The sequence below is a fragment of the Brassica napus genome, chromosome C7 (assembly GCF_020379485.1).
Source record: "Brassica napus cultivar Da-Ae chromosome C7, Da-Ae, whole genome shotgun sequence".
NCBI classification, from domain to species: Eukaryota; Viridiplantae; Streptophyta; class Magnoliopsida; order Brassicales; family Brassicaceae; genus Brassica; species Brassica napus.
In genome coordinates, this window is record NC_063450.1 from 19,194,932 (window position 1) to 19,206,653 (window position 11,722).

At 29.8% G+C, this 11,722-nt stretch overlaps 1 protein-coding gene across 1 annotated transcript; it reads right to left on the reverse strand.

Moving 5' to 3' along the window:
- Positions 1 to 8,737: 8,737 nt before the first annotated feature.
- LOC106421477 (transcriptional regulator SUPERMAN-like) lies at positions 8,738 to 11,455 on the reverse strand. Its single transcript, XM_048763661.1, has one exon. It carries the CDS (start codon positions 10,984 to 10,986, stop codon positions 10,363 to 10,365), a length of 624 nt encoding a protein of 207 aa, XP_048619618.1. The 5' UTR covers positions 10,987 to 11,455; the 3' UTR covers positions 8,738 to 10,362.
- Positions 11,456 to 11,722: the final 267 nt, after the last annotated feature.

Genomic DNA, 11,722 nt, shown 5'->3' on the forward strand with positions numbered 1-11,722 from the left:
TTTGTTTGTTTAGAGTAATTGAAACCCAATATAATAAAGCTCATTTATAACTTGCAATGCAATAATTGTTACGTAAAGCCCACTTTGAAGATTTAATTAAACAAAACAACTCACAAAAACTCAGCCCAATAATCATAAAATATCTCAATCTCTCCTATTCTTTAACGAAAAAAACCTAAATCCCTAAAGCTTACAGTCTTTATTTTGACATCTTTCAATCCCTAAATCCGACAACTTTCTTCATCCTGTAGTTGTCTCTTAGTTACCGACTTTCTAATCTTTACCAGATCTAAGTCTCTTTAGTGTTATAAGGTAACTTCTTGTCTCTTTTCATTCAAATCTGATTCTTGTTAGTTCGTGTGATTCTTTTTTGTTATGTTTCTTTATTCTTCAAGAAATGGAATATTTCAACATGAGTGTTTGTCTGATTTTATTTTAGTGCTCGTGTATTTAAAATATACTCATTTTTTTTTGTATAGATGGAATCTACAGAAAATGATGGTAAAAAATTCACAGCAAGTTGTGGTGTAACTGCTGAAAGCTCTAATCCAGAAACTCAAAAAAAATCACAAGAGACTGAATCATCATCAGCTTCTGAGGTACAAAAAAACACATCAAAAGCTTGGTTGCATTTTAAGAAGTCTGATGAAGTTTATGGGAAGGCTAAGTGTATGCATTGTTCACAATTGATTAGTTGTAGAACTACTACGGGTTCCACAACTAGTGCAATGTTAAAACATATACAGTGCTGCAAAATGTTACGTCCTGAAGTCTCTGATGCTGAAGTAGAAGGTAAAAAGTTGAAACAGTCAACTTTACATCACCAGAGTATATTAGATGGGAGTTCAGGGAGTAAGATACCATCTTTCTTGGCTTTCAGCCAGCCTGCGACTCGTAAGGCATTAGTAGAAATGGTTATTATGGATGAATTGCCTTTTAGATTTGTTGAACGTAAGGGTTTTAAACGATTTATGAGTGTTGCTCAACCTCGTTTTGCAATCCATTGTCGTAAAACAATAGCTAAAGATTGTTTGGTGATTTTTGAGGAAGAAAAGAGCAAGCTTAGAAAATTCTTCAGAAACTACAAAGGCAGTATTTCTTTGACTACGGATTGCTGGACATCTGTTCAGAATATGAGCTACATGTGCTTAACAGCTCATTATATGGATGAAAGTTGGAAGCTACACAAAAGAATCATCAATTTCTGCATAGTTGATAATCATGCTGGCGAAACACTTGGTAAAATGGTTGAAAAGTGTTTGGTTTTTTGGGGAATTAGTAAAGTGTTCACCATTACAGTAGACAACGCTAGCTCCAACGATCTCGCAATAAAGTACTTGAAAAGAAAGTTGACTTCATGGGGAACGAGTGTTTTGGATGCTGAGTTTCTTCACATGCGCTGTGGTGCCCATATTTTGGGTTTGATTGTGAGAGATGGTCTTAAGGACGAGCATCATACCGTTTTAAAAGTCCGCTGTCAAGTATGTTCGATCGTCTCCTAATAGAGTGAAGAGGTTTAAAGAGTGTTTGGAGCTTCAAAAGGTTGAATGCAAAGCTGGTCTGTGCTTAGATGTTGAAACAAGATGGAATTCAACTTTTCTGATGTTGCAATCTGCTGTGAAACTGAAGATAGGATTTGATATGCTAGAGCTAGAAGATGATAAGTATGTGTCAGAACTTATGAAAATTTGTGGAGGTACACCTAGCGATGTTGATTGGTGTTATATTAGTGCGTTGTCGTCTATCTTACAGTATTTTTATGATGCTACTCTGAACATTTCTGGATCTAAATACGTGACTGGTAATACATATATGAAAGAGATTTTTGGAGTGGGATGGATGATAATCAAGATGGACAATATGGAGGATGGATACAAGAGAGCTATGGCTAAGAAGATGAAACTCAAGTTCTATAAGTATTGGGGAAATTTCAACAATACAAATATGTTGATTTATGTTGCTGCAGCTCTTGATCCCCGATACAAAATGAGATGGGTGAAGTGGATGATTGAAGAAACTTATCCAGCACCTGAAGCTAGTTGTTTCATTAAGAAGATCACTGACGCGATGGAAAAATTATTTAAATATTATAAATCAGAGCTAGAGTCTCAGGAGTCATTGGAATCTCCCCAAAAGAAAGGAAAATCAGCCTCAAGCTCTAAGGAAAAGGAGAAGAGACATTCATTGATGGACGACATGTTTGATGATGCTGAAGAGAGCGAAGAGAGTGAGGCTAGAAAAACAGAGCTAGAGTATTATCTGGATGATGTTCGTGAGGATAGAAAGAATCCAAGTTTTAATATATTACAATGGTGGAGAGTAACAGGTTCTAAATATAAAGTTGTATCAATGATGGCCAGAGATTTGCTTGCTATACCTGTGTCAACTGTTGCATCAGAATCTGCATTTAGTGCAGGGGGTCGGGTACTAGATCGCTTTCGGAGCTCGTTAACGCCACGAACCGTTGAAGCTCTCATTTGCACTCAAGACTGGTATCGTGATGATGATGAAGACTTAAATGTAGAAGAATTGGTAGCTGACCCTGAGAATATTGAATCAGGTATTCATGTTCTATTTTTTTTTTGTTATATTGGATTTTAAAAGCTTTGTTATTTAGTATTGTTTGTTTTCTCGTACAGAAGTGCATGCTTTGCAGATTCAGACTTGAACTGAGTGTGTGCAACATGGGTAAGGTATGAATGAAATTCAGGTTACAATGGGTTTATATTTTTTTGGCATATGATGCTACGTGAGAAGAATCACCTTGACAATTAGCTTAGCTCACACTTATTTGTTGTCTTTCTTTATGATGTATACAATATTTATCTAATATATGAAACTCATATTTCAGATTATGAAGGAATACTTTTGAAGGTTAATGGTACTTGGACTTAGACGAAACTCTCTACCTTAATATTTTGATTTAAAATCTTTTGTTGCTTGATCATCTTTGTGATTGAGGATGTATAAAGACGATTCAGATGTTATTTTGTGGTCCATTTATCATATTTTGTTGTAAAAAGTTTAAGATTTCATATTTTAAAAATATATAATTTAAAATTCGGATCGGATCCGGGTACTTGCGGGTATGTGATTTTCCCACGGATATCCGCTACTCCGGATACCCGGGATGTTCGGATCCGGATCCGGATAACAAAATAGCGGATCCGACGGATCCGAATCCGGATCCGGATACTCAAATTTTCCCGGATATCCGGATCCGTCCCAGGGCTACACACATGCATACACTATATGAAGAGATCTTGACATCATTTGCTATTGTGTACGGAATATATATAAAACTTTTATAGGAGCAGTCGAGTTTCAACTTTCAAGAGATGAAGCATATATTTATCAGTATGTAAAATGTGCAGGATCAAGTGCTAAGGTTAGCTTTAATTCGAGACTGAGAAGTAAAAGAAAAATTACTTGCATCTGAATGTTTATAATTAACGATGGTATTTTGTCTCGGAGTATCTTTTGCATTATATTATTTTGTAAATATTTATCTTATAATATTTCATTTTCTTAGAGCATCTCCAATGTATTACTCTTTTTTCTACTCCAAAATAGAGTAACTCCAAAATAGAGTTAAGTTTTACTCCAATGTATTACTCCATTTTCAACTCTAAAATAGAATATTCCTAATATTTTATATTTTATATTTATTTAAAAATTAGTAATATCACCTTTCATTTATACTATTTGCAAAACAGTTCATTTTCAGATTGTAATAATTATATTAAATACAATATTAACCACAATTAATTTTTTATTATATAAATACTCGACAAGGTTTATAAAGAAAATATTTATTACATTAAAAATTACATTACATAGCTTAAACACAATAATACATCAACTTAAATTATTCATTAGAATTAGTATAATTTTCCCACAAATGATCAACTAATGTATTTCGAAGTAAGAAATGAGCTTTTTTTATCTTTGATTTTTCTGAAACGGGAAAGAAACTCTTGGAATCTCGCATTATTATTTCCTACAATTTCAACTTCTGGAGACGGAACTTCTCTTTTAACTTCAATTGGCGCCTCGAGATCACGTTCATCCTCGATTATCATGTTATGTAAGATGATACATGTAGTCATAATATCATGGAGTACATCTGTTATGTTTTATATTATATATATTTTGTTGCATAAAATAGTTCATTAGATGGCTATATATATAATTAAGAAATGTTAACAGTAAATTTTATAATATATATAGTAAAATAATATTAATATACTTATTTATAACAATTTTACTGAAAATGAAAATATTTAATGTGGAGGACCATTTTATAAATAAAAAAGTTCAACTCCATTTTGGAGTAATGAGTTGGTTTACTCCATATTTGGAGTAATCATGTATATTACTCCATTTTGAAGTGGGGTTGGAGATGATTTAACTGCAAAATAGAGTTTGGAGTGGGTTTTGGAGTAGGGTTGGAGATGCTCTTATAGTTGAAATTTGTAAGTGTTTTCAATTGGTTGGTTCGGTTCCTTAGACCTGGATATTGTATAACTACTTTTATAATTAAAAATTCCAGACTGTTTGGACCGTAGTTGCAATGAGTCAATGACAGCGGCTAAACATACAAGTTTGAATTTATGTTAATATTTTTGTAGTATGATGTATCATCACTAGTATATATAATATATATATTTCTCAACATTATTCCTATAATTCAATGCAAGCAAACGATTGTAAGCACAAGACACTTTCACCCGTCGAGTTGATTAAAGGTCAAGCCTGCTTCTGTTTACAAAGTATTTTGTACGCATTAGTGGTTAACTTTTTTGAATCTTCTTACACGTATCATAAGCATGGATATTATTTCCTTTAAAATGTAGCATATATAACCAATATTAAAGTGTAAAGACAACAAGCAGTAAGAAATAAAGAGATGAGTCCAGTTAGATGAAGAAAAAAGTGACATTTTTCTTTTGAGTTTAATTCAACATTTAATTCAAAAAATAGATGAAGAAATTGTGAGGCTTCAATCCGAGAGTTACAGAAACTAAAACAAAATATATGCATATAATGAATATATAAGATTGCTACGGGAAGAGCTAAAGTATTTGAAAAGGGTATATGAAGAACTAAGAACTAAGAGAAAACAAATGCATATAACGAATAAATAAGACTGGTGCGTATACATTTCAAGTGGGCAGTGCTTTAGTATGTGAAAAGGTGTGGATGGAAGACTTAAATGTTTTTGAAGAAAAGCAAAAATTGGTGTCGAGGATTTGTACTGTTTAGTTATGTGTAACTCTGAGAACTGACCAGAACATAACTTACTAAAAAGGGAAAGTTCATCATGCCATCCCACACGCAGATATTGTTGGGAACATGCAACTCTCAGGTTTTGGGAATGCCAAATTTCCAGCATATATACTCTGTTGTCCGAATCCAACTATGGCCAGAAACATACACAAGTCTCACGTATCTCTGTATATATATATGATCATCCTATGTTATATCATCCAAGAAGAGCTTTGGGCATCATATAGTTTAGATGACCTTTTTTCATATGTGTTCGTGTTGACTCTTCCAGACCAAAGAAAAAAAGTTTTAAGGAAATATTAAAGGAGATCAAGTAATCATGTCATGTTTACAGATTTGCACTCATGGAACTGACATATGCGTTGGGACTTGTTTTCCAGTAATGATTTGTTACCCTCAGTGCAATGATTCAGTCAAAAAAAAAAATATTATTGTAGCATTAGTCAAGATCACACCCAAACACAGTTCTGTTCTTTTTCTTTCTCAGACATGGTTTCCATTTAAACCATTCAAATTTAAAAAAATTACGGTCATCTCCAACAATACGCCGAAACATCAAATTTGGTGTAATTCCTTCTCTAGCAAGATATCAAAGTTGACACCATCTCACTAAATTTAGTGTAATGTGAATAATATTACACCAAATTTGGTATAACACTATTCATCACACCAAATCTTTAAAATGTATATTTTATTATGTTTCATTTAATAATATAGTTTAATTACTACAAATTATAATTAAATATTAATATATTATATTATTTGTATTTTTATTTTATTTTTACATAATTAAAATTTTATTTTATTTTAAAAATAAATCAGTAAATGACTATTATTATTTATCACTTACAAATAATAAAAATATAAATAAGAATCTAAATGTGATAAAATAATTAGTTATCAAATCAAAATGATTAAACTATAAAATTTTAAAAATGATCAAAGTATATATAATATTATTTTTGGTGTAAAATTTAGTGTCTTTGTTGGAGATCACAAAAAAAATTATGACACCAAAACACCAAATTTGGTGTAATTTCAACGCCGAATTTGATGTCATTGTTAGAGTTACTCTAAGAAAATCATAACTGAAGGTTAATACTAACCAAACATACGATGGTCGATCGAGAAACTCATCGTCGTCCAGAAATTGAGTAACTGAAAGCATTTTTCTTATTCACAAACAACAGAAGACTTGACGTTAACCAAAAATGTCTTGAGTAGCTATTTTTGTATTTCTTGCGTTTGCTTTTTGTTTGTTTGATAAAAGCACATATGCTTTATATTCTTATAGAAATTAACTATGTTTAACATCAAATGACACATATATAATTTAGATAAACATTTGTTTTTTTGCAAACTTGAAAACATTAAAAATATCATTTACACATTACATACATACTTAATTTATCTTTTCAATCTGAATATACATTTTGACATGTAACGAGAACTTAATACTTAAATGTCACATGTGAAATTTCATAAGCATCACATAAATCCGACAAATGATATTCTATTTTTAAAACATGAAAATTGGAACCCTAATAACAAAGTACAAACCAAATGAAAAATCTAATCTATTAATTTACTGTCCTATTTTTATCTAATATTAACAAGTCATCGTAAGACCACAAAAAATAATTTTTTTTACAACTAAAAATTAGTTATATGACATATTTGATTATTTATATTAATAATAAACCAATTGTAAATTAAATTTTTTAATTATAACAAAATCTGTTGAGAAAGAATCTAACAAAATCTTACTTCAAAATTTAATTTATAAAATAACCCATTGATTAATTTCGAAATTATTGATTATAATACTATTATAAATTAATGTTAACTAAAATTTTATTATAAAACAAGAAATAAAAAATTCTATACTATTTTTTTTTATAAATTCTATAATTATATTATGTACTATATATAGAAGTGTTACATGAATTAAATATGAAAATATATTAAATAGCTAATTTTTTTAAAAAAATATATATTTTTTTAAATTGTTTCATTTAAATAAATTATCACTCGTCATTAAAATCAGGTTAAAATTCGTAAACTATATAATCTTTTATACAAAAATAAATTTATTAACATAGGTTAAACTTTTATATCTATAACTATATATTATCTTTTTATTTATTCTGAAACTCTCAACAATATATTGTTTAAAAATGTTTATATACAAAAATATAATAGTATATAATAACATTTAGTTCATATACTAAATAACATACATGTTACTATAAATCTTTGAAATTTTAGTAATTCAGTTAAAATATTAATGAAAAATCAAATTTTAATTATTAATTTATTAATTTTAAATTATAAAAAATACGTTGAGAAAATTTTAGAAAATATTACCAAAAATTCAAATATTATTTATAAAATAATATATTAATGTAGTAACAAAAAAGTCAAAATTCATGTAGGAGATGTTATTGGTTTATATGTTTTGATTGATTTAGAAATCCATATAATATTTATAAATCCAAGTAAAATATGAAAATCTAGAGGTTTTTCCGCGGATTTGAGTCTTTGTATTTTTAACAAAAAAATCCAAAAAAATCCAAACAAATCCATTCAAATCCATTATAAAATCAAATATATTAGTAAATCCGTACGATTGAATGACACTTGATTTGATATAGAATTTATGAATCATTAAACCAATAACACATGATTTTAACACAGATTTGAAAATCATAGAACCAATAACACTAGATTTAGTTCGGATTTTCAAATCCATTAAAATACATCAACAAATAATCCCTACATAATCTTTCAAACTCAAAAATAGTTGTGTAATTTTCCAAAATTTTATTGACAAAGTATAAAATTTTGAAAATACATATTCTAACTCAAAATGATAATATTTCAAATTTTTAAAAAGATAAAATCATAGATAATACTAAAAAAAGAAAACTTAATATAATAACATCCAAAAATATCCTTACATCAATAAAATTTACTAAAATTATATGACAGATGCTACTATGTATAAAATTTACTAAAATAATATAGCTATATTATTTAAACAAAACAATATTTTACTTATAAATTCCGTCAAATACTAAAATGATAGATGTTAAAATTATATTTTTTAAAAAACAACATGTAAATATAAATGATCTTAAACATGTTTATTTTCTATGATATAAATAAATTTTAAAAATGTATTATATGAAAAATGTATAAAGTAAAAAAAAAACATATTTTGAAGAAAGATCTCTATTTGATTATTTCATATTGTTATTTTATTGTATCTAAAATGAAAATATATTAGTAAGTAAAAAAATTAATAACAAAGTAAACTGTATTAAAAAAATAACTATATATTAATAATACCGAATAAGAAATATAAGTAATACTATTATAGAATTACACAATATATAACACTAAAATGAAAATTATATATTTAAAACGTTTGTAATAATATCAAATACATTTATAAAATTAAAAATATCCACACGTTGCGGTTCAAAATCTAGTTATAAATGTATGTTTCACAAAATTAACAACACTAGCCCATGTCGGGTAACAATTACCTAAACGATAGATTAGATGTGTTAGTTCCAATGAGGTCGCTTGAGGATGTGATCAACAAAACTTATGACGTTCGATATTTTAAGTTTTCATGCAACTCAGTTGTTTCAAGGTAGAATTATTGACATATTTGCATTTTTCCATATCTCCTTGCTAGGGTTCGACCTTCAACTGCCTCTACCTTATTAGCTATGAAAGATTTAAGGAAAAAGCTTCTTGCAAAAGTCACCCCCCGTCGTCGTCGTCGTTCAACTGCCTCTACCTTATGGTTTTCTCACTCAAATTGATTGGTTTTGGAACGGTCGTCGTCGTTCTTCTTCCTAAGTTCTTAAGAAAGCACCCTCTCCCTCAAATTGACTTTCAACTGGGTTTCATCCCTCTACTCATATGGGCTTCTAACTTTCATTTTGGGGTTTCAATTATGGTTCTTTTTAATTGGGATGTATAACTGGACTGGGCCCTATTAACCTTGTCTCTGATGTCTGTAAACTTTTTTTTTTCAGTTTTATTAATGAAAGCCTTGTTTACAAAAAAAAAAAAAAAATCATCTCCCGTCCCCCCCCTCCCAAAAAAAAAAAAGAATCAACCGAATTTCGGCCAAAAAGAGGGTACTTTATCCGTTCATAATTTTTGATGTTTTTGAGTTTGAACACATATTAACAAATTATTTATAATGTCTAATATATCTCAGTGACCAATATTTTTGTATTACCGTAAGTGTGAAATTGTAACTAACATCGATATAGATATAGGGGGGGTTGACAAAAGTCATATAGGGGTGCATTAATTAATAAATCCCTTTAATTTGCGGAAAAGATCATTACTTTATGTGAACTTGAATTTTTTTTATAATATCTAATATATCTCAGTGACCAATATTTTTTTAAAAATATTTGTTTTACAAATTACTTATAATAATTGTTACGTAGTAAATTATATATTCAATCTGAATATACATTTTGATATGTAACTAAAATTTAATATTTTCACAATGGCAAAACCCCACTATTTGTTAGTGTCACATGTGAAATTTCATAAGCATCAAATAACACATCGAGTTCTGATAAATGATAGTCTATTACTTTGAAATAGTGTCTATACAGACCCTAATAACAAAGGAGCACTACAAACCATATGTACAATTATAGTTAATATATGTTCCACAAAACTAACGACACTAGCCCATGTCGAGTAACTAGTACCTAAACGATAGATTAGATTTGTTAGTTCGAACGACGTCTATTGTATCCATTGTCCTATATAAAACAGTAGGTATATAAAAACATAATTATAAAACATACATCTAACGCAATTTTATATCTTATACTGTATTCATATATAAAACAGTAGTATTTAAGCACATACCTATAAGACATCTAGCTTAAATATACTATAAAATATATATGAAAAGTTATACTAATTAAAACGCTTAGAGAGTTTATGTTGGAAATAGTTAACTTTATAAAAGTAGCATCTAGAATGATCTAGTGTGAGCTTAGAATGATATATATAAAGATTTACCACCTAAGCAAAACCCAAACGGAGCTCCAGATCTAGATCTTGCTCTGACTCGTTGATCACACCAATCTCGAGGTTCAAACTGATGATTTCACCATTCTTCAAGAACTTGTGAGCATCGTTCTTGCACAACCTTTTAGCTTCCTCAGCCTTGACTACAAGAGGTGGTTTCATAGTCTCACAAGCGTTTTCTGGTAGATGTTTAGACTTGGGGCTCAAGGAACGGGTCAAACATGGTCCAAAACCAGGTGAGGAAGGAGGAGAAAGGGCTGGGAATAGGGTTAGAGGATGAGACGTAGCCATGGCAGGGTAAGAGTAATTAGGATTAGGGTAAGGAGGAGAAGGTGTTGAAGATGATGATGAAGACTGTTGTAATCTGAGTCTGGCTCTCTCTCTTCTGTGAACATTCATGTGGCCACCAAGTGCTTGAGCCGATCTTAATTCCCTTTTGCAGAAGCTGCATGTATAGGATCTTGGTGGCCATGGAAACCCTAGAAGATACTCATGATCCTGTTGGTAATTATCATAATCTCCATAGCTCCATGGTGAAGTTCTTGAACGGCCATAGAAGTTGTTTCTCCACTCTATGTTGTTTGATCTCTCCATATGCGAGCTCTTCCTTTCTGGCATATTGCTTAGATCACAAATTACGAAGCCAGTTAAGAGAGTACTAGCAATGATTTGTGGTACATCAGTTTATGAAATCAAAGTAAGTGTAAGATCTGAAAAGATGAACTCACTTTTTCCCCAGGGAAAAAATCTAAGATCTATGTCTGTCTGAATGTTAGAGAGAGAAATGTCAAAGAAAGAGATATAAATCTGTATAATGATAGGGTTCGGGGCTCTTTGGTGTTAAGACTGTGAAAGAGACTGATTCTTGGACGCATTATCAAAGCCCCATCAAGAAATATAATAAAATGAAAATTAAGAGCGAAAACAACTTATTTATGTGGAGGAGAGATATATATCTTAAGCGAGTTTCTCCAATGATTCGATTTATGGAGATGACACAAGTTAATTAATTACATCTAAATTAATGACACAAGTTAATAACCGATAAATTTTTATCATAAAACAAACCATCTTTATGAGACTTATTATCCACACAAGAAATCATCTTTATGAGTGTTATTATTATTCACAATACAACAATACATGGTGTTAGCAGGATCTAAAAGACAGAGTAAAAAAATGGTGTTAGCAGGATCAAATTTGTATGCAGGAATAAAGTTAAAATAGAGAGTTTGAAAGTTCGAACAATATTTCTCAAAAAAAAAAAAAAATTCGAACAATACATAGGTAAGACTCCCTAGAGAATCCTGTTTTGTATGACGTTAACTAATTTTGTCACAAGAGAAAAAAATAT

What these genes read in the sequence shown, in the direction of transcription:
- LOC106421477 (XM_048763661.1), bottom strand. Translation starts at nt 10,986, where the DNA reads ATGCCAGAAAGGAAGAGCTCGCATATGGAGAGATCAAACAACATAGAG.